This window comes from Corticium candelabrum, chromosome 7, assembly GCF_963422355.1.
Source record: "Corticium candelabrum chromosome 7, ooCorCand1.1, whole genome shotgun sequence".
In the NCBI taxonomy this organism is placed as follows: domain Eukaryota; kingdom Metazoa; phylum Porifera; class Homoscleromorpha; order Homosclerophorida; family Plakinidae; genus Corticium; species Corticium candelabrum.
In genome coordinates this window covers 5,668,859-5,693,365 of record NC_085091.1, presented here as the reverse complement: position 1 = coordinate 5,693,365, position 24,507 = coordinate 5,668,859, and the positions used below count along the sequence as shown (strand labels likewise).

The window sequence follows — 24,507 nt, the reverse complement described above, 5'->3', positions numbered from 1 at the left end:
CAGCAAATGGTTGTGCTTGTTTACCTATCGAAAAATTTTAGAATAATGTAATTAAAAATACTTCTTTTAATTGTTCATGTAAAGATCTACTATCGCGATTGCAGTCTCGTAACAGCCCCTGCAACTGTATGTACGACGTGTTTCCGGTCCCGATGTTGGTCATCCTCGAACTTTCATCTGTCTGTTGCGTGGTGAAGTACCAGGCATTTTCACAGTAGGCCTAGTGCATATCGAGCAAGTTGAAGAGTTAAAATTTGTCTTCAAGTTGAGCTCGCAAAAAGCTAAATTCGAATGCGCTTCACAACTACATTAAAAACTACTAAAATCTACAGACATAGGCGCCGCACTGTCATAGGCTCTAGAGCTACACACTAGAGCGTCTACTTCGATATTTCATCGCTAGGGATACATCTTAATTTTTTATGACACGCCACTAGTATCAGAGGAGGCGATCGCCTCGTCAACCTTATCCTGGCTACGGCCCTGCTTTTAAGTTGACTAAAATAATGCGTAGAACCAGAAAACTTGCCATCACAATTCGTTACACGAGCTACAACAACCCTGTTGGATCGAATTTACCTTCGTTACGCTGACGAGAGCATTGGACGTCTTTTCCATACAAAATTTAACACCCCGATATATCGAAACTGGTCAAAATGAGGTTGAACGCACAAAAAAAAGAATCTAATCACACCAGACTGTTCGCGATCTGCGTAGCCTTGCTTTCTCTGCACGTTCGATCAATGCGAGCTCGCAGTAACCGTTGCTCACTCGTCTAAAACAGCAGGGGCGTATCTTGTTGCTATGAAGACAACTTGACCGTTAGCCCGTTGAGTATCTACTAACATTAACAAATGATAAAGTTTGGAACGTTTTAACTGAAGTCTATATGTAACATTTACGTCAGGAATTATAATGATTACATTTTGTCAGCAGGAGATAGCGCCCTTATGTCAACAGGAAATTGGTACTAGTAGCAATAACAGTTGCAGGCACGAAACCAAGGGGGTTACGTTTTTTCCAAAGGGCTTTGTTCAACGAAAGATTCCTGTTTGAACAGAAAATATGTAAGTTAATCTATTGCTTGGTTTTTCCGCAAATTATGCACATCGAAACCATAAAAACTGCCACCACAAAACATGTCATTGTTAATTTTGCATACTCCCACATATTCCCGCTAGTAAAATGATTGTCTTTACCAAGAGTAGTGGGAGATGAGTATGATTGCTTTACATCGTTGAATAGAGGAGATCTAGCTATGATCAAGGTAAAGCATTGCTGTTAGGTTAATAAAGTAGCGTACAGTACCAAGCAAATGGCGAGAGTATTGGTACAAAACAAAGTCTCAAAAGGAGCCCAGTTTAAAATTGGTTCATAGACCATGTCTCGCTGCATTTTAGGTGCGTTAGAAGCACTTGGTACAGTTAAATCGAAAGTATTAATTTCCAAACGATGACACAAAGTACCGAATAAGCGTAATACGAGGAATCATCTGAACAACTTGCACTTCTCTGTTTTTATGGCTGCTGGATTTTTGCAGGAAGATAATGGGCCTTGTATCTTTCTTTTTATTTCTGTCTACTGACAACTGAATGAAATTAATTATACCGCAATAGCGATCGACGACGGGTGCATAAAAGGCCAAACACGTAACGTGTTTATCAACGTAGAGCGGTGTACGTGGAATAAAGTAACGTAATATTCTATTTTTATATACAGTAGCATTTTTATTAGTCTCCTCGCATACGCTCTTTGTCCAGTCACTGACGTCAAACATGGAATCTTTCGTCACATTTAAGCAGTGGAAACCTCGTCTTTACTGCTTCTTCTTATATCTCGAAGACAAAGGAGAAACCACAAGGAATGATAATGTGGATTAGAGATAGTTTCCAGTGCAGGCAGGATCTAGGATAATACACTTACCGAGCCCTAGTCAATGAGACGAGAAGGACCGACAACGTCGTACAAAAACTGATACTTGCGTATGCGGTCAATAAAACTCCTGTCTGCATCCATCTTAGAGCAATATAATGCGCATGCTGAGGAGAATCACCCACGCAATTCTCAACGATTGCAAAATTGTTTACATCAACCGAGACAGTTGAATGCACCTCAACGTCTTACGTTACGAAATTCAATACGATACGATACTATACCGAAGGTAGCAGTGTAAATGATATTGTATAACGTTAATTCGCCTTATGTTGCGTTACGCAACCTAATCAGCCTTAATCCTTGCAGTTGCAATTAGGTAAGACGCTGTCGCAAACAGATGTCAATCTCTGACTGTGATGGTGTTGAAGTCTCTTCCGATTATACTTCCAATTAATAAAATTAAACTCTAGACCATCGTCACTCTATCTTTCTCCATTGAAGTCACCGCCGTGGCTTAGTGGTTAGCGACAATGGCTACCACTCCATGGTTTGGGGGTTCAAACCCCAGTGACGACAGTAAATTGTGAAACTTGTCTGTCTTTCTTTCTCATGTTTCTCTAGCTTTATCCATGAGACTATGACTCGTTTCAGTTGTTGGGGAGTTTCTTTGGTCTGGCGAACGGTCCGTTGACGATGACGTCCGGTTCTTTCCTGGTGGTCGTTGATATCCACTAGGTGTGCTGTATCGAGTACGCGGTCACCGTAATGCCTGCAATCTATATCGAATTGGCTAGTCATTGATTGCCGTATGGACTACACGGAAACATGTACCCCGCTGGGCTCACCTGCCGGGTTGGTGGGCGCCCAGATAGGGGTAAAGACGCCACTTGCCCATTATGGAGGGGCATAACGACACTCCATTGATGTCAATATATTTTCATGATATGAACAATAAAATTGTATTTGTACGTAAGAGTGCCATGTATATTCAAAATTTCATATTCCTAATTCTGTATACAAACGTTTTAGGCAGAGGTGTCCTATACAATTCGAAGTTAAGAGTCCATCCAAATGTTAAGATATTCGGACAGGTTGAAATTAATATTTTCGGCCGATCGTGCAGACGATACGCGTCGAGTATACGAGGAAATAGTACTTTAGTTAGCGTTTATAGACATGGTGTCAACATATATCCGTCAACCAATAGCTGAACCTTTCTTGTGCAAATAACAAACGAAATTTTATTTGTAATTTTAAAAGTGATCGAGGCAGACAGCGGAATATACAAGATTAAAGACAATGTTGACAACACCTTTCTGTTTACAATAATTGACATTGAAGGTTAGTAGCTGCAATATATATAACCTTACTGAGTGCTAGCCATGGTTGACAATTCACGTCATTTCAGTTCCACCAAACACAGTGGTCGCAGCTACAAAGGATGTCTCGAAAAGTTTTACTGACAACAGAACAATTGTTTAACAATCTGCTCTAGTGTACCACCAACCATCCTTTGCTTGGTACAAAAACGGAGTTATTATAAATAAACTGTCCGATAAGCACAAAATTGTCGACGGCTATTTTACGAGTTATCTGATACTAAAAAGCAAACCCGATTATTCAAACTGGTGACATCTACAACTGCGCTGCTATTAATGAGGCTGAAGAAAGTACAGCAAGTTTTAAAGTGACATCTAAAGGTGCCAAATATTGTAGGCTCTCATTTAACGTCAAATTTGTATGTGACCTGATATTGCAGTGAAGGATGGGTGGATAGAGTCTAACAGAGGGTCTCAATGCACTGCTTCTTGTGGTTCAGAACCTGATATCAGACTTGTACAACGGCAGTGCGTAAAGCGCCAACCAGGATGCAAAGAACAATCAGTCTACACACAAACGTGCCAAGCGAACATTTCCTGTCCGTTTCATGGTATCCATCAAACTATACATGTCACAAGCAGCATTTTATATATTGTCATTGTACTATAAATATACAATAGCTACAACGGCAGTCCCGACAACTTGGATGTCATCTCGGAACAACCAGAAAACGACAGGTATAAAAAATTTTATAATTATTTTAATATCACAACTTTTAAGAAATTATGTATAAAAATAAATATGTATAAAAACTATATATATACAGACACACACACACACACACACACACACACACACACACACACACACACACACACACACACATACACACACATATATATTCCCTGTACAACTGCCTATGGGAGGACCACTGAGCAACAAACTGCATACAGAGAACATCCCAAAAAAACAGTTTGCGAGTGCACAACATTTTAAAGTTAATATAAATTTTGATGTAGATAGTCAGAAGGTTGAAAAACAGTAAAATGACAAGAGAAGTCACCAAAAGGTGGCACCAAAGTTGACAAGGCACAGACGCCGAAGAAGAGTGCTATTGCAGAAATCATTGACAGAATCAGAGACAAACTGACTGGTAGACTAGAAACAGAAATAATAGAAGAAGGTTGATAGTCAAAGAAAAAAAACATAAAATTACAAGAAGATTTCCCAATATATATATATATATATATATATATATATATATATATATATATATATATTTCTATAAATATTTTTTACAGTAGCGCCCACAGCTTCCGCGACCACTTGGATGTCAACTCAAAGCACTTATGAAAAGACAAGTAAGCTGATATCTAAAACACTTTAAGATCGGGGAAATTTTGCATGCAGTTATATTATTATCTATAATAACTGTTTACAGAAACATCGACCGTTCCCACGACAACAATGATATCATCTCAAAACACTCTTCAAACTACAAGTATGTTGTTATTTGATCGCAAACGTTACGTTTAGTTCATTGTCAAACATTAAAAATAGAAGTATGTCTGAATATTGTTCCATATGACTATGTAACTACTCCAGTTCCATCACAAAAGTTTACTTACATATCTACTCCAGGCACAACGTTAGCAAGTAAGTCGATAAAAATTTTCAAAAAAGATTGGGATTTTTACGCTATTCGTCTATACTGCCAATTTTCATTTAAAACCAACCATGAAATTCAAGCTGCAGAAGTTGTCTAATTGCTGTTTTACAGAAACTGAAGTAGTGACGCACACTAGAAAATCAACTCAAATTTATCAGACGACCGGAAGTACGTTATTTTATTAATTTCTGAAATTCTGAATTTTACTACTCTATAAAATTTCTTGGCATGCCACAGAAGACAATACGACAACTATGGATTCTTCATATATTTTGGTTCTTATTAGCAGTCTAAGCTCCACAAAGGCAACATATGGTAATTTGGTAAATAGTTTAGTGTATCCAAAACGTTTTAAATTATTTTATTGACTTGTTTTTAAACTCTAGACAGTAAACAAGATCTGTATCAAAGGAGACGTTGCAAGAATTTCTCTGACAATGATAGTGATCGCAGCTGGCATTCTTTCTGGAATTGTTTTCTATATTAATTGGCGCCGTAATAAAACAAAAAATACCGAACTCTGCCAGCAAAGAGAAGACGTCGGCAATCGTGCTCACAGATATGCCGAATGACAAGAGTTTACACCAGAAATCAAGTATGAGCAAAAAGGGGAAAGAAGAAAAGAAGTCAATTTGCTGGAAAATTCTTCTCTGCAGTCAGACTCAAAGCTCTGAACACTCGGGAAGTAAAGTGCAGCAAGGAAATCCATTTCGATCTACCAATCAATGCATCTACGAGAACCCTGCATATATAGCAACCAGCCCTGCGAGGGACGATGCTGAAGAAAATCCTGCTTATATTGCAATAAGACCTTTAAAATGCTATGTGGAAGAAACCCCGGCATACCTTACACCAAGCTCCGTAATGGATACTGCAAATAACATTTTTGCATACAAGGGAAAAATCTCTGCCAAAGACATAGGAGAAGAGAACCCTGCATACATTGCAACAACTCCTGTTACAGCTATTGATGGTGTAGACGTAAACTATGTATACATTGCAACAAGTCTTGTATTGGTCATAGTAGAAGAGAACACTGCCTACGTTGCAACTAGGCGTGAAAACGACAATTTGGAAAACGATTACGAGGCACCATGCCCAATATATGAAGATACCAATGATTGTTGATTAGTCCACGGTGTACCACGATTGTTGTTTTGGATTGCTACTACTTCGACAAAGTCTGATTTGAGTTGTTGTTCTAGATGTGTTTGTTGTGTAACGTTACATTTGAGATGAGTACGATACATAGGATTCAACCAATCTTGCATTACTATTGCCAAGTGTGTATGCGTGTGCAACTCACATTGCTTGCAAACAATCAATGCCTTTAGTAAGTTACGAAAATCATTTTAAAGGAATATACTAGAGATATGCGCTAGCTGCTGCTTTCGCCTTAGCTTCGCTAATGAGAAATCTCTATTGAACAAGTTGGATATTTGGGGGCTATCTCAGAGCAACCCGACAGACGTACGTTCAGAAGGTTTATAAAAATAAAATGTGACTGGCCGTTTCAAGAATTTCGTTCGCCAAGTAAAGCATTTATTGCGCGCAATTCAAATTACGTAAATCTTACTAACGTAACCACGTTTCCGGAATTGTCTCTCTGTGGTTTCTGCCGCTCTCTACGAGCGGTGGAAACCGTCATGCTACTTTCAGACTCTCCACAGACAGACCTTCTTTTCGTGTGATTTACTTTCGTCCAAAACATTCGAGAGAATTGGCGTTTTGTGAAATTCTTTGGCGTTAAAGGCAGTGGACGCGGTCGTCGATCGTGTTCTAATAGTTTACGAAGCACTCATTCTCACGCAAGAACACTTTTCGCTAACTTTCTCGATCACCGGACCTCGCTATTTCGGCTGCGCTCTACGCTGCGCATTAAAACTGCGCAGTTCTCCAGAATGTTTGTAGAATCACAAGTTCAGTATTAATTGATGCTTTTTGATATCAGACCATTTGGCATGACGGAATATGCAAGACTTACCGCTCAACAAAACAAGCAGCACACTAGTATAAAGGGAAAGTCCAACAACAATGAACGTACCTCGTATAAGTAGATCTTACAATGACAGATCGATCGGTATAAGTTACTCCGCTATATTCGCCTTTGTACACGAGAACGAGGGATGTTTCTGTGATGTGCAACGCCCATACGACTGCTCCGCGCTTCCTGGTGGATTAAGCTCCGCCCACTGCCAACGAATCAATGCGTTTACGGATGACTGCTAAGGATATATCAAGATTGCCGAATGTGAATGCAAAAAGGATTATAAAAATTTGCTTTCTTGCCGTCAGTGGTTCCTCTCTAAAGTAAAATGGAGTTGGTAGATCTGTTTCCCGCCAGACCTTGAAACAGAATTCCTCAATACAACGGCTTACCTAGAGATCGCGCTTGTGCTTGAGTATTTTTTTATCATTGTTCTTTCAATGTCCGAAGAGAAGCGTTCAGCGCGCCGTCTGACGTGTGCTACAAAGGATAACTCTTTTAATACATTCGGGATTGCAACCTTCTACCAATCAGCGGCAAAAGAAAGTAAGCAGACCGGATGCGAAAATAGGAAAGTCCACTGTAGCACACGTCAGACGGCGCCCTGAAAGCTTCTCTTCGGATATTAAATTAGAAAAAGATCAATTACCTTCCACATTCATATTCAAGAGATCATATTCATATTTTCTGACTCGGTCATTCATCCTTTTGCCACCTGTCTTCAACTCTCTTTGTCCTTGGTTGAGTGATCTTACATGTTTCAGACCACTTCTCAGAGCGAGTCAACAAGAAAGTCGATTGTTCATTATGTCTAAAGGCAATAAAACGTCTAAGTTCACAACCAAGCTAGGAAAACATCAACATATCAATTAACTTGTACAAGAAGTCACACGCAGAACTAGAGAAACAGACACACACACACACACACACACACACACACACACACACACACACACACACACACACACACACACACACACACAAACACTGCTGAGTAAATCTGACACACTGTGATGAATGCAAAGAAGATTAAACCTTTTGAAAAAATGAGAAAGACGTAGGGTTGCAGCATGAAAAAGAATAGAAACAAGATTATGTAGGGTGTGCTGTAACCTCTTTCATGAATTCACTCATACAGATCTCAGCAATACACCATTCCTACATTGCACCATTTTCCAAGGTATCATATAGTGTTTACAAAATGGTGCAATGTACGAATGATGTATTGATCAGTCTGTATGAGTGAATTCATGAAAGATGTCACAGGACACCCTAAATCTTTCTCATTATTTCAAAATGTTTTAATCTTGTAATATACAATGGGACATTGTCACACTATCACATATGAAACAATCTTACCGATAATCAGATATATCAACTTTCACTTCTTGTCGAACTGGTTTCTGCGTCATGCTGGAAACCTGCACCATCATCAGCTCCATTGCAGAAAAGCATCTGCAACCTACACACTTACAAGTGTTACAAACTAGTAAACCTAAATCCATTATATCAATTAGACCTGAATTATCAATGTCTTTAAACTCAGCCCCACATCTTTGTTCAAGTTCAATCATTCATTTCCCACCCACTTTGATTTATTGCTGCCCCATCACCAAGATCTTGTGCAAGAATCATTCCACTTCTCTATCATGCTTGCAGTAAAGATTAGCACAAAAATGCGTCCGAACTCTGAACCAAGGTAGACAATGATTCTCATCTGATTATTCTAGCAAATATGTATTGATAGATCCACATTACAGGTTAAAAGACATCCCATGCATACGCAGTGTTACCAAGTACAAGGTAGCAAGTGCTAGAATGAAATCATAAGTAATAAATAAATAAATCATAAATAATAGAATCAGAAATAGAGTGTATAGGGTTATGTGTTTAAAACTTGAGACGACTGGACATTCGTCAGGAATCAATGATGCAAGCGTGGTTCAACCAGTACTCATAATTTTCTTTCACGGTTACGTGAGGTTATAGAGGTTTAGGGAAGGTTAGATTAGATTAGTACACTGTTTACAGTTAGGCAGAGCACCCAAATTAGTCAGGGTAAGTGAACCACTCGCCACTAACAGCAGCATCCAAGTAATTAATGAATTAATATGTCATAATTACTGTGACTAAACTATATTGCTAACCATACACTATGGCACTGTTTCAGTTATGCGAAGCACCCACCTTAGTCAGGGTAAGTGAAACACTCGCCACTAACAGCAGCATCAAATTAATTAGTTAATTAATATGTCATAATTACTGTTACTAAACTACATTGCTAACCATACACTATGACACTGTTTTTAGTTAGGTGAAGCACCCAACTTAGTCAGGGTAAGTGAACCACTCACCACTAACAGCAGCATCCAACTAATTAATTAATTAATTAATATGTCATAATTACTGTTACCAAATTATATTGCTAACCATACACTATGACACTGTCTTCAGTTAGGTGAAGCACTCAACTTAGTGAGGGTAAGTGAGCTAGTCGCCACTGACAGCAGCATCCAAATAAGATAATTAATTAACTAATCATAACAATACATTAGCACCCAATCTAGTCTCACAAGTGATTCACTCAACAGAAATTGGAGTGACATATTTTTTGCTGTTCTAGTAGTACAACAATTGCTTTAAATATAATTAATTAATCTATATAAATTCCTTAAATTAATTAATTAAAATAAATTTACTTCTAATTTAAAATTGATTAATCTACTATTTATACATATTTAGTCTACAAACTCAATCATAGTAGGCCACTTCAATATGATTCTTTGTTTTCCATTTCCCGCCAGCGTCCATTTTCGGGACCGCATGCTTTATTTGACGAGGTGTCTACTTTTACGAGCACGTGACAGAATCACCTGACTCAAAATGGCGGTCGTGACTACATGAGGAATCTCCTTTCAGTACGTGTAGTGCAGGCATCACGCACGAATGCAATGTGTACATCTCGCAAAGAAGAAAGGTAACACCGTAGACGAAAACGGACAGCTAGCGTAGCCCGCGACGAGGCGCAATCCGTTTTTGCAACAAACCGCTGTCAGCAAGTTGGGAAGTTGAGCGCTATACACATGACAATTATTACTGTAAATAACGTACTTCTGCATCACGGTCTTTTTCCATAATGTCGCCGGCAATTCACGCTCAATCACTCACACGTATGTATACGGGATTCTCTGGATTGAGCCAGGTAATTTGTTATTGCTACACTTACTGGCGTAAAATTTGCACCGATTTCGGTGCAAAATCTTACATTCTCAGTAATAGCACTGAAAGGTGTCACTAGAGCACTTTAGTTCTAACAGTGAGTAGGTATATAGCTTTACATCAAGGTGTAAAGCACAAACAATGGCCTAGAATAGTACTCGCAGGTGTAGCTAGAGTACTTCATTGAACAGTCATGGACACTCAAAAACCGCTGAATTTCGTTACATTGAGCCTAAAATTCTTGCACAAAGCGAAGCGTCCTGCCTTCTGCAGCCACATTAGGTAAACAATATGGGACTCTACTGTCTGTTCTCCATAAGTGTGAACTTTGAAAATCATCAATATCTCTGCTGTCTAGTGGACTTTTGCGATAATCTTGGTATCGTTAGAAACCGCTAGGTCTGGCATTTCTGTTTATCAAATTATCCAGGCCTTTCTTCCAAACGGAAGGGAAGGATATTAGTTGTGCATATCAAATACAAACGGATGAAGCAACGGATATTATGCAATTATCTTGTAAGACCAACAAATCAGCAACTAGAACCATTTAAGATAATTGGTATAAAATGGTCCAACTGGAGCAGCTCTTAGTGCTCTAGTAAGCACATCTGGTGTGACCTCTACTTCATTACTCACTTCCGAGTTCACGCCTAGGGGAAACAGAGTTACAGACAGTAGGATGCACACATTACGTAATTACGGGGACAAACCTGGTACCTCTAGTCAATAGTTATAAAAATCTACTAAAATGCAAGGAAATCTTTTACTGACCTGAAACTTGGTCTGTAGTTTAGTTAGTCGATCATTGCCATGATGAATGGTAAAACTTCATTTTTCTGCAACCACCACGTCTCCTTGGCAACAAAAACGAGGAAATTAAAAATAAAAATTACTATTCTGCATTGGCAACCAGAGTTTGGGGAATTGTAGAAACGCAAAAGACTGATAAGTAGTCAGTCGGATAGCTTTCCAGAGTTCACACCAACGCTACAAATGCAAAAACCTGGCGAAAACGCCCCAAATGGTAGAAGAGTCCTTTCCGACATCTGTTTCATTATACGGGAGTTCTACTACGACAGTTGAATTCAACTACCGGAAATAAGCGCTAACGCCAAGTTTCTTGCTTGTGTGGCGTTCCATCGTCACGAATTTGAGGTTAGAAGAAGCGACGTTGACGACAGCGCCCATATTGAGAACAAGGAAGTGAAAGTTTCCTACGGAGGCAGAGTTCTCTCGTTGCTGAAAGAAAGGAAATCGTAATTTTTTCGTACATGGAAACCATCACAGAAACGTGTAAGAACGTCTCCCACGGTTGACGGCAACTTTTATAATACATATTGATAACTTGACGGCGATAGTGAAGGTCAGCCTTCAGAAAGTTGGTTCTTATACGCAGTCATTTTGAGTGTTTTACTTGTTGTAATGTAGCTGACTGTTGAATATGACATCTGCCCTGCTTCAGAAGTCTCGCCGAAGACAATAAACTATGAATCTGGGCTTAGAAAGGAAGGGCCCCTTCAGGGGGACCGAACTTGCCGTGAACCGTCATTAGCGTTAGAATCGTGAGAGATTATGTGTAACTACTGTTGCGTGTACAAACAAATTATGTGTACAAGTTATGTGTACAATACAATACTAATGTGCATTCTGTTAGCCGAAATCGTTCAAGAGTATAAAATGGCAAACTTTGGATTCCAGATTTGGTGCGGTTTCTTTACGTTACAATTTTTGAAACTTGACATGCTTTAAGTTCAAAGATCAAACTATTTTTTGAAGTTAAAAAAGAATTTCCAAAAAAATGACCGTTACAGCCCTATAATAATGTGTAGGTCCCCGTAATTACGTAAGTGTGATTAGGAGTCACCTGACCTGCAAGCCATTGTTCTAATCTAAGCAGTCGGTAATGTTTACCAGTGCTTCTGAAACGATTTTCAAGCTCTTGATTGTGCTCTACGGCCTTCAGCATATAGAAGGTACATGTACTGATCGTCACAATTAGCTAACAGTGTAATAACTGAGACGTCGCTCACTGTCTGCGGTCTGGTCGAACTAAAGCTTTCTTTATTTTACCGTGCCTGCGGGATTTTATTTGCAATAGTAAATTTTTGCGATACGGCAATGTAGCCATACTAGTTTCGCAAGCGTTTCTGTCACGTGCCAGTGGGGTCGGTCACGTGCACATGGTACAGTTGCACGTGCTATAACAGTCTGCTCTATTACGTTGAATATGATATTTCTCTACACAGCACGGTGTAGTAATAATTTCTCTACGCAACACGGTGTAATCAAATAACTGTAAAACAAAAGTACACGCATATGGGCGACACACGTAAATTTGTTTTTTGGTAAAGAAGTATTTCTACGGCCATGTTGGCACACATACTACACTAGCCAGTATGGACAGACAGCAAATTAAGTGCATGTTATTGGGATGGTCTCTCCACTATCGGTAAAGTTTTATAAACTTTACAATAAGTTTCAGTCTATATGTCTTTAGTGTTTTCAAGATATACGTATATTGCAGCATAAAGTCAGCTGGCCAAGTGGCTGCTGTAAATCTAATCGATTGAGCATATATATATATATATATATATATATATATATATATATATATATATATATATATATATATTAACTAAGAATGTAAATAATATAGCAAAATATAAATATGAGGTTTTTATCTGTGAGTCAACTGTACACACAATCTACTGAAACCAACGATTCTATTCAATAAAAAATTGATCTAAATTTTAAAGATATTAAATTTAAACGCAAATAAAGAAATATGTAATGTTTTCTTACTAATTTACTGTACTGTACCGTATCTTTGTATTTAATTCTTATTGTCCATCTGTCTGTCTGTCAATACATATATTTAAAATTTCAACACTATTACATTCTAAATGGTTCCATCAAGGAAAAGGAAAACATGCTACAAAAAAGTCCATGTCTGTCTGTAAATTGTCAATCACACCAAAATTGCTGGCCTAATCGGGTTACATATTTATGCCTGAAGACCGAGTTCTAAATTCTAAATGCAAATGGATGTTTGGTTGACAAAATATACGTTTAACTTAATTGGGTAAAGAAGCCCTGTTTGGGCTGCAACATCTGCTCGACCCTACTAACAAAAGTGCCTTTATTGCTGCTATAAGCCAGCACCAATTTTGAATAAAATCCTGTTATTTGATGTCTGACATCTGTTGAGAACAAACGGCACCGTCAAATCTTGGTCAGATGAATTGTCGTTTGAACGACATGTCTGAATCCACATCCGGGGAGTCTATTAATACATTACGGGGATTTGTTCTTTCCTGTGCAGTACAATTAAGAACAGCTTCCTAATTACATAGTAGTACTAAAACGGATACTCAGTCAGTCTAATTAGCTGTTGACCACATGTAAGTTACAGGGTTCCTATGAAGGATAATTAATTGTTAATTGGCAGCAGATACCGTTTTAGGACCACAATTTGGGCACAAGCCATAAACACTGGCTTAGCTATGGCATGCAAAGGGTTTGCACTTTTTTTCTTCATTAAATATGTAAATCTCGAGTGATAGTATACATTGTAACTGACTTTCTGCTGAATTAATAAATTATGGCTGGCGTTATGGGTTAAGGCGGGATGAGGGACACCCTTACGACAATAACGGACCGACCAAGGTCCTGGAGACTAGTCGTAGGAGCAAAAACCGGTTACTCGACTACAATTAATTATTGGGGCTCAACTATTTGCTATTAAGTCTGCAACTAGTAAGTCTGTCACGTCGCATAGATTGTGCTGTCTGTTGTAGCTGGAGTATTTTGTAGTTTGTTAGATCTACGTCTTCTGTCTTAGTTGTTTTTATGTTAGCGTCAGGAGGAAACTGTACCTTTAGGTGCGACTGAAATCTATCATTTATTCATTCATTCATTCGTTAATTAACAGTCTTAAAGGGCAACTACAGTGCAAAAATTAAATTGAAATACACTGTATCTACAAATGTGTTCTTTAAAATAATAATTAGATTTTGCGAATGTATTGAGAAATGAAAGCAGTTAAATGTTACCTCTAATTTTTATTTTTGGAATGGGGCGGATAAGCACGTTGACGTCATTGGAAGTACCCTATCCATTGTTTTGATTATAGTCGAGTATTTTGCGGCGTTGTGTTTCAGCAGGCTGCAACTAAATTTGTCAGGCTAGATTTATTGTATTTCAGTTTCCAAAAATCCACAGCTTCGTAAAAAGTTGGGAAAACAAGTTCGACGAACAACAGAACCCAATGGAGTTTGCAGCTGTCACTTCGAAGATCACTGTTTTGAGAAAGAGCCTCAGTTGTTTCAAATCTTTGAACTCGGCAGCAAGGGAGTAGGTTATTAAAGTCCGTTGCAGTATCAGAGGTTTTCGTACAGCACGCTGATTCTGGAAGAGCTTTCACACCGCAACCGCTGTGGAGGAAGATCTCGAGGCTTGGCTTCGAGAAGTGAGAGAGAGCTACAGTAAATGCAGTTGCTTATTGATCAGGAAAAAGGACAAATATGGTATCGTTTCACCTTCGGTTGCTAGAATAAGCTCTTGTTTCTATCGAACGAGAGAGGCGTGGACATTCACAAACTGTCATGTCTTCGGACAGCCAAAGTGACAGTGCATCATTGGTTGTGATGATGGGTTAAGTACGTGCTCACGTGCATAGGCGGTACCACTCTCGCTCCATGTTCTTGGCGATACTGATAGTACGCTGGCTGTTTGCAGTACAGTCACGTCAAGACAATTGGAAGGAAAATCAGAGTGATCTACGTTACGCACTGCAAACTGGCGTCGTATTCTCTCATTCTGGAGAAAACTACTGGGATATTGCTGCAACACACACACACTTTTTGCACAGTACCCATAGTTAGTAACCGCAATCAAACCTAGCTAGGGGAGACATTTCATCTATCGGCAACTTCCGCTTTTGCACGCCAAATCAGACACGCAGATGTTCACTGCGTTCGTCAACATCGTCAGATGAAGGCAATTCATCAGTAGATGAACTGTCAGCGAGTGGTTCAAACATATACGATTCCACAAATCCAACGTTGGGTCTTCTGCCGCGTTAAGATGACGTACGATGTCAAGACATTGCTCTCGCGCATTCTTCGGCACTTCGTCAACGAAGAATCCGACAACTGCGAATTCTCTGAATCGCTTTTCAAATCCCTAAGGGTAGCAAGGTCGCTCCAACATGCCGTTTCTAAAACACTCGCCATACCAATTAGTATGAATGATAGTGCTACTCTACCTCCACTGACATCAGTGTTCTAACACCGCCCTATTCCGGAAATAGTATTGCTGTAGTTAGGGACTGCTCTCATTCTCTCAAAATGCGCTAAAATTTAATTAATTTTTTCTAGATTTTAGACACGTAGATATATCATTTTAGATTAAAGATAACTTTTGAGTTGCACTGCAGTGGCTTTTTGAGGTGTACGTGGCAACCAAAGGCATTGGACAAACTGCTAGTCAGATCTGCGAAACTTTCATGAAAGTGCATGTTCCTTGACACAATATTGGAAGTTATTTGGCAATTGCATTGTCACACCATGGCATCCCAACATGCAATCAATTAACACTGCTTCTGGGCGAGGCTAATATTTACCGAGCAACGTTGAGATCTTCCGATAGTACTGAATTATCAAAATACTTGCGCTGTATCTGCACAATCTCATGCTATTTGCATTTGGTTTTAGTGTAACTGGATTACGTCAAAAGCAAATATTAGTAGTAAAATGTTCTTTAAATATTTTGGAATTTGCATTTGTATTCATTTTATAGGTTGTGCGCTTAAGTGCTTAAATGGCGGCACGCTTTTAGGATCATGTAAGAGATGCAAATGTGCTCCACAGTGGACCGGAGATAACTGCACAGGTAACCACAAACACTAATGCAGCACAAAATTATGCACAACCAGCAGACAAACAGAACTGCAGCACTTTAGAGATACAATCGCAAACTATGTAAGTACTTTAATTAAAGCATATAACACAATTAGTTGTAATTAATTAAGTTTAGAGACATACTCATAATGCTATACATAACTAATTATTTTCTGGAAAATAATTCGTAATTCTGGAATACGTCTGACCTTATTTAATTAACACCTGATGTAACTTAAACTTGTCGTCGTGCTAAACCAGTAACATTGACATGACACAAGTTGTCAATATGACAAGTCTGATGACTTATTGGAAGCAATGAAATATCTTAGTGGTTGTACAAAATCAGCTGATTCAAACAGGCATATGTAATTAGATATATAGCACGCAACGGATTATTACTGGTGTGCAATATAGACTTGGTTTATTCTTACTAACAGTTTTTACCTGAAAGAACTTTAGGTGCATTAAAATATACAAGACTCTAACTTGCACGCACGAAATTCAACAGAACGAAAACATTACACCTTTTGTGTTGATTCATTACTTGCAAGATTACTGCAAATGTGTTCAAGTTTTTTACCAATTATACAGTACATAGCTGTTGTCCTATTTAGCATAAATGGTATATCTGCTACTAGAGTACTCTCTATCAAATTTTAGTACGTTTTACAGACCACATGTAAATATTGAAAGCAATCAAAACTGTACACACGCACACACACACACACACACACACACACACACACACACACTCACACACACAAACACACACACACACACACACACACACACACACACACACACACACACACACACACACACACACACACACACACACAACACACGCATCTTCAAATTTTAGAGGCGCCCATGTTTCAGAGCTACATCATGACGGTGTTCTAAAAATTTAACAGGCACAAAATTCTTATGTCTAGTTGGGTCTCCTTGTCGACATAAGCCTCTCCCACACATAGATTGAAACTCCTGAATGGGTACTGGTTATTGGTTGAACATTCAATACTGTGCCTGGTCTCTGACACTCTCCATACGCGTGCAAAAATACTTTTACCAGTTTTTCCTGTCTTACAACTCATATACCACCTATCTCCCACAACAACAGCTTTCATAATCGATGTAGTAACATCTAATCACACCTTTTCTTCATTCGATATTATGCTCTCTTTAACCTCAACTCCGAAAATGGCATGCATTCTCTTCGGCAATTTCCTTTTATCCATGCGAACCATGCACATGTTCGAGCCATTTGAGTTTCGGTTTCAGAATTACGTTAGATATAAATTCTTTCATGCCAAATGTTGATCCTAAATGCCTTTTTGAAATGCTTATCTTCTACTACTAGTACTTATGACGCCTAATCTAGTCCTAGCTCACACAACGATTATGGAACGAGTTGCAGCGTTTCACTTTTGCATACTTTAGTGCCCAATGCAGGTCTTTGATCGATATAGCAAAAACCACAATTCTGGTACTGTTCGATGGTAATTTTTTTACAGAAAGATTTTTAATCTTAGAAGATGGGCTCCGCAAGCATCCAAAGACTTCAGATGCTTTAGCAATGCCACAGTCTCTTTCTAACATGACTTCTATATCAATGCAAAATGATGTTAGAACCATGCAAGGTACGAGATCTGCTCTACAATATCCAGACTGTTAGTGTTCACTTGCATCGGTGTCAACAGCCATTCCCTTGTCTTCTAAACACTCAGCAGCAATCCAAATTCGCTTGTCAGTTCTTCATATCCTGCTGCTGCTGACTCGAATGCCAATTTACAGTTCTGCATTATCTGTTTGGCGTGCATACACGCACACGCACGCGCGTGCACACACGCACACACACACACACACACACACACACACACACACACAAACACAACAAATCAATTATACATTGCAGTCAGAATTCTCTCTTTGTTAGAACCATGTGGTGGTATTGTATCTTCTCTAACTGGCCACGTAGAGTCGTATGGGTTTCCAATGTACCACAGAAACAACGAAAACTGTAGTTGGATTGTTGATGCCTCTTCTAATTCTACCGTCATTCTTTCGTTTAAATCATTAAACTTGGAAAATGGCTTTGACTTTGTGTACGTGTACAAAGGAAAAACTACCGATTCTCAACTAGTTGGAGCATACACCGGCAATGAGGCTCCATATGAAGCAATAGTGGAGAGTCCGTTTCTAATAGTATTTTTGACTGACAGGTTCGTCGTCAAGAAAGGGTTTTCATTGTATTGGAAAACATATCGAGGTAATCCATATTAAGTATATTAATTAACAACCATTTAGTATTAGTATTTTTAGGTTTAATTCCCAGATTTATGGATGGTAACCACTTCCATAAAACGGTTGCAAAGGACAGCAAAGTCAATTTAATGTGCAATGCTATTGCAGTTCCTGAACCTAAAATTGTGTGGAGAAAAGATGGAACTGTAATTGCTGCAAGCAAAATAACGAAAGATGGAAATGAGCTTGTCCTCTATCGTGTTAACGAAGCAGACGCCGGCTGGTACACGTGTGAAGCAGGAAACTACTTGGGAACTACACAGCGCAGTTTTCAACTCACAGTACATGGTAAAACAAATTTGTTAGCGTGATTTATTAATAAGGTACTTAGCAAAATGTGTTTGTATACAACGTTTGATTCTATTACATGCGTTTACCAACCGCAATGTATTTGTGTAATGTTATTGTTATATTATATTTAGTATTTCCCGTAATAATTGAAAATCCTGCAAGCATTAGCTTCAACTATTTCGTTAACGGCAATCTCCAAGCGGCATTTTGGTGCAAAGCGTACGGAATACCTGAACCTACTATAAACTGGAAAAAAGTAAATCAATTAATTAATAATAAGTATTATTTAAAAATAATATTTTGTATGTTTTAGAACGGAGTTCTAATACAAAGAACAAAAGCCTCATTTATTAATACAAACCGATGGCTCATTATTAGTCGGGTAACATACGCTGACTTGGGAAGCTACTCTTGCCATGCCACCAATTTGCTAGGGCAAGCGGACTCGCTTCATGCAACTTTATCTGCTGTACGACATGCTGGTATGCGCTTATAACTTTAGAATATTAATGTTTGATGTTCTACTAAAATTTTAATATTTATACACTTAATGTATATTTGCATTATAGATCATACTTTCTCATTTGAGCTATTGAAATTTGAACACACTCCAACCGTTGTTATCTATCGTCCTAGTTACATGTATTTACGTTACAATGGCAGCAACAGCAGCCTAGACTTCAGAGTGTACAGAAATGGAATCCATGTCAACCCTTCAACTAATAGAAGATTCACGTCCTCGTATTCGAAAAATCATTTTCTATTAAATATGTCATTTGTGACAACAGCATATGAAGGAATATACGAACTTAGGTCTGTCGTCTCTAAAATTTCTTTCTTTACTGTCATGGATGTTCTGGGTTCGTTCATCTGTCCACTAATTGAACCTTTTGTGTATAAATAGTACTGTGTATGAATGTGTATTATTGCAGTTCCTCCCACTACATTCATCATGACTAAGAAGGATGATTTAACAACATTTTATGTCCCAACTACTATATCCTGTTACTCCGAAATGGCTCATCCAAAGCCAATGTTTACGTGGTACAAAAACGGTGTGGCTATTAATAACACTTGGGTTGGGCATAAAATTTATCAAGACAACATGAACAGTTATCTCATGGTAAATTACAAAGGAACTGACCAAAATGCTAACGAGTACAACTGCAGAGCAAGTAACGTTGCAGGATCGAGTAATGCATGGTATAGACTAACCGTTCCAGGTATCAAATGTAGACAATTTCATAATTTTGAAATACAGATATAAATTAATTCGTTTTATGATACAGTAATCGACGGTTGGATAAAAATTAACAGAGGGTCGAATTGTAATGCATCTTGTGGATCGCAGTATAGCACGACACTTGTGCAAAAGAAATGCGTCATTAGTGGAGTACGATGTGATGGACCATCAATATATTTGGAAGCATGTCAACCAAACACTGACTGTTCAACAAATGGTAATCAATTGAGATAACTCTAGAATCTTCTATTTTACATTAGTTAATGTAGTTATGATCGCTTATTTATGATAGGATTACTAGCCTACAATCTCTTATATAACTAGCCTACAATCTTTTATATAACTAGCCTACAATCTTAGATTCTATTACAAATAAGATAATTGTACCATTTTTAATTAAAATAGAAGGTTCTAGATATCACTTACCACGGGGTCGCCTGCCGAGCTTACAGTGTGCTAGATCCGCCACTACCGACGTCATGTAAAAATAATATAATATGCACTTTAGACACACACACACACATACACACACACACACACACACACACACACACACACACACACACACACACACACACACACACACACACACACACACACATGTATATATTCTTAGAGTAAAGAAGAGAAGGCGGTACTTAAAAACCATTAATATTACTTATTACCTCAATATTATCGTCGTACAAAGTTTTAAGAGCTGATTTTTTTCATACCAAAAAGAAAGCAAAACGTCAAGGTTTGTGCTAAAACAACTTTACTATGTATATATTATATCTTATGAACTATTTGAATCAGAAAGAAACAAGCTTTGCTTCTTTGCAAAATAAAGACGGCTCTTTTTGAAAGTACTTAAAACACACATTTGTCAATATATATATATATATATATATATATATATATATATATATATATATTAATGCAGACTATGCTTTGACGGTGGAGATTACTTTGATAAAATGATCTTGATCCGTTTTCGTGTTCTAATCAATTATTTTGCTGACAATTTACTAAAGTTTTAGGCCAATGGAAGCATGCTATCGGTGCTGATTAGTAAATACCAATTCCGTGTCAAAAATAATGTCCAGAAATTATATATATTAATAATACCAATCTAATATTATCAGAGTAAAGTAGTTTTAGCACAAATCTTGACGGTTTGCTGACTGTTTGATATGAAAAAAATCAGCTTTTAAAACTTTGTAAGACGGTCATATTGACAAAATAAGCATATTTAGAGTTTATAAGTACCGCCTTCTCTTCTTTACTTTAAGAATATATATATATGTAAAGTGCATATTATATTCTTTTACATGACGTAAGTAGTGCCGGATCTAGCACACTGTGAGCACGGTGGGCGACCCTGTGGTCAGTGATATCTAGAACACTTATATTTTAATTGATAATGGTACAATTATTTATTTGTAATATAATCTAAGATTTTAGGCTAGTTATATGAAAGATTGTAGGCTAGTTATCCTGTCATGTATATGCGATCAAAAATTAGCTAAATTAATGAATGATTATCGCTTTGTTTCTCTTTGCCTGATTTTCAAGGCTACTTGCAGTTTATAGTTATAAGAACTTCGAAGTAGGTGTGCTTGTTTCCGTTTCTGCATCTGTAAAGTTCAGGCAGATTGAGTTGCTTAGCAAATTATTTATGTCGAAACCTCGAGTCGTCGACCAGCTCAGTTTGTTGCAACTATGCAAACAGCAACCTCGAGCGAAGCGTATACGACTCCATTCGATCAGAGTGCATGAATCTTCTGGACATTAGATTTTCACTACCAGCAATTTCAAAGTTTCAACAAGACAGATCAGGATTCACGTCCGAGGACGGATTACGGAGAATGTCTTCACGGTCGTTCCTAGTAGACAACCCGATTCGCTGACAGCTATAGTTGACAAAATGACAGCTGATAAACAAAATTTTTTCTTTGATCGCCTAGCTTGCACGCCTCTGTTGATGCAAAGCCACGGAAGTGTCGTAGATGCCATAGATGCCCTTATAGTAAGCGAAAGATTGTCATATAGTGATAAGTTTGAATCACTGAAAACAGTAAACCATATCGTCACACTCCCATTCCTTCAAAGAATTTTACAGACAAGCGACGTAAGGATGGAGTCAGTGGACGCTTCTAGCGAAATTAATTGATTCATAGTAACGTGATAAGTATAATTTATCACTGCGCCATTCCCTCAGTAAAACCCTAGATTTTAGACCTAATGACTGAGGCCTGAAGGTCGATTGTACTTTGCACAAATGCTGTTTGTGTTTTCTCTAGCTACATTTATGCATGCTCAGCATAAAGCACACTAATTAGTAAATATTTATGTTTCTTAATTTTTATAGTTTATGTACAAAAACTATGATTGTGTCTATGCGCATCCTGTAGCAAACTATGCTGTTACTATAGATACAAGTGGTGACGCTACCAGTTCAGATGAAAATGTAATTGCGACAGGTCGTACACTAGACAGCGGAAATTCTGAAAGTTCTCCAATGCCTTCTCAAAAATCAGTGCTAAGTAAGTTAGACCAAAGTTAGAAAATGCCAAACTATATTTTGTATTCACCGAGCTTTGTCGTACAAAAACTATGATTATGTCTGTGCGCATCCTGTAGCAAACTATGCTGTTACCATAGATACAAGTGGTTACGCTACCAGTTCAGATGAAAATGTAATTGCGACAGGTCGTACACTAGACAGCAGAAATTCTGAAAGTTCTCCAATGTCTTCTCAAAAACCAGTACTAAGTAAGTTAGACCAAAGATAGAAAATGCCAAACTATATTTTGTATTCACCGAGCTTTGTCGTCATAATTGCGTTCTGTTATAGGCAGTGATTCAGGACAAGGCATGTCTACCGGTGTCATTATTGCAGTTTCCGCAGTAGCCGCAGCGATCTTTACGGCCCTTACCTGCGCAGTTGTGTTCTTTTTTGTTCAAAGACGATCGAAACAAAAGCAAGATATATATGTTAATGCGATTGAGCTTCCAAAGATAGAGCAAATGGAAGAAAACAAGTCTTACGTTCGTAAGCATTGTTTATCTGAAAGGCCAGAAGCGATCTATACCGAACCTGACTTGAATGATCACTAGTAGAAACTATGAGACATGCATAACTTTTAGTTCATGCATGCATAATTTTGTTTGCACGTACTTAGTTTGTGCGTTTTCGCATAAATCTGATATGTAATTAGCAGGGATGTGTTGTCAGTGATACAAGAGCAGGCATATATCAAGTTTTCAAATTTCTATAGTGACTGATTGAAGCTAATTAAATACAAAGACTTTCTAAGTTAATAATAAAAAATTTGAAACTGCACAAAAGTTACGCCAATTTTATTAGTTGATAATTTTATATAATGTTACTTGCGTTTTAAACCTTAACTCAGTCTCCAACACTGTTGTAGCGCCGATTCAAAATCGTTGTGATGATTTTGAATCGGCGCTACACTGGTCTGTAAGGACGAGAATATTTTGATCCTAGATCTAACGGAGATATTTAGTCAAGATGAGCTTCAGACTTGACTTTAATTTATAGATATAGCCGCTAAACAACAGGAAAAAAGTTTAAAAAGAAAAGTAGGTACGAACACACCTTCGCAATATCTTGCAAGATAGCCAACTACTTTGTGCGGTAGGGTATAGCTAAACACAAACCTAGATTTTATTTATTGCAGTAATCGTTTTTGTAATCCGAGTTTTCTCGTATGTATCGCCAAGGCTCTTATTAAACATTTCATCATTACGTGTCTTTGCAAAGGGTGCATATACTAGAAAAGAAGTCATGCAATTTTATGGTGGATTGCAGACATATGTTCAATTTAGGCACGTTACTGATTTATTTATTTGTTTGTGTTTGTGTGTGTGAATGTGTGTGTGTGTGTGTGTGTGTGTGTGTGTGTGTGTGTGTGTGTGTGTGTGTGTGTGTGTGTGTGGAGGGGTGGGGTGGGGTGGGTGGGGATGGGGGTGGTGGGGTTGTGGTGGGTGGGGTGGGGTGGGGTGGGGTGGGGTGGGGACGTGGAGCAGATACTAGAGCGTTGGTGAAGACATCCGAGATCTTGTATTCCGTGATGAGGGTTGAAGGTTCGATCCTGGTGGAGGCGACACTGTGGCAGTTTTCTTGAGACAGAAACTCACCCACACTTGCTTCTCTCAACTCAGGAGTATAAATGAGTACCTGGTCACTGACTGGGGTGGACAAGACCACTGGCTTGGCAGCAACATCATGCGGCAGACGGGAACGTGTGGGACTTGGTGTCCAGTGCCAGAGCTGCGCCATTGTCAGTGCCACTGGATGACTCTGGCCAAGCTACAGGTGGACTTTAGCGCTAGCCACAAGACTCCACGTAGCGAATGGAGGCCCTGTCTCCAGACGCAAGAAGAGCTACCTCCGCAAATGACCTCAAGGTCGACGTCGAAAGATGTGGAGGGCTTAACATTTGTCCATTGTTACAATACCCGTTGGCAAAAGGCATATACACAGATACCTGTAAGTGCCAACAACGCAATGATTGATACCATCAACTTAAGTAACTGAACTTAAATTAATTAACTTAATTTAATTTAAACCAATGCTAGCTCTAAACATACATTACCTCAATAACACTGTAGCTGTGTGACAACCAACAGAGTTATAAATACGTCGTCGTCATTCATCTACAATGATTCTATGCATTAGTAATTATTATGT

The 24,507-nt window shown here is 38.4% G+C and overlaps 1 protein-coding gene across 2 annotated transcripts; it reads left to right on the top strand.

Moving 5' to 3' along the window:
- The first annotated feature begins 11,960 nt into the window (after nucleotides 1–11,960).
- On the top strand, nucleotides 11,961–23,130 carry LOC134182257 (hemicentin-1-like). Of its 2 annotated transcripts, none has more exons than XM_062649646.1 (12): nucleotides 11,961–12,043; nucleotides 15,870–15,962; nucleotides 17,910–18,242; nucleotides 18,296–18,565; nucleotides 18,700–18,824; nucleotides 18,882–19,050; nucleotides 19,138–19,428; nucleotides 19,501–19,791; nucleotides 19,858–20,028; nucleotides 22,226–22,336; nucleotides 22,455–22,565; nucleotides 22,648–23,130. In XM_062649646.1, exons 1-12 carry the CDS (start codon nucleotides 11,974–11,976, stop codon nucleotides 22,908–22,910), a joined length of 2,298 nt encoding a protein of 765 aa, XP_062505630.1. In that variant the 5' UTR covers nucleotides 11,961–11,973; the 3' UTR covers nucleotides 22,911–23,130. The 2 variants fall into 2 exon arrangements, with proteins under 2 accessions (XP_062505630.1, XP_062505629.1); XM_062649645.1 differs by having other exon boundaries at nucleotides 22,434–22,565.
- Nucleotides 23,131–24,507: the final 1,377 nt, after the last annotated feature.

Excerpts from the sequence above, each read along its gene's own strand:
- LOC134182257 (XM_062649645.1), top strand. The coding sequence starts at position 11,974 with ATGTTTACCAGTGCTTCTGAAACGATTTTCAAGCTCTTGATTGTGCTC. Across the intron at positions 18,825-18,881 it reads CTACTATAAACTGGAAAAAA|AACGGAGTTCTAATACAAAG; the intron begins GTAAATCAATTA and ends TGTATGTTTTAG. Across the intron at positions 19,429-19,500 it reads TACTGTCATGGATGTTCTGG|TTCCTCCCACTACATTCATC; the intron begins GTTCGTTCATCT and ends GTATTATTGCAG.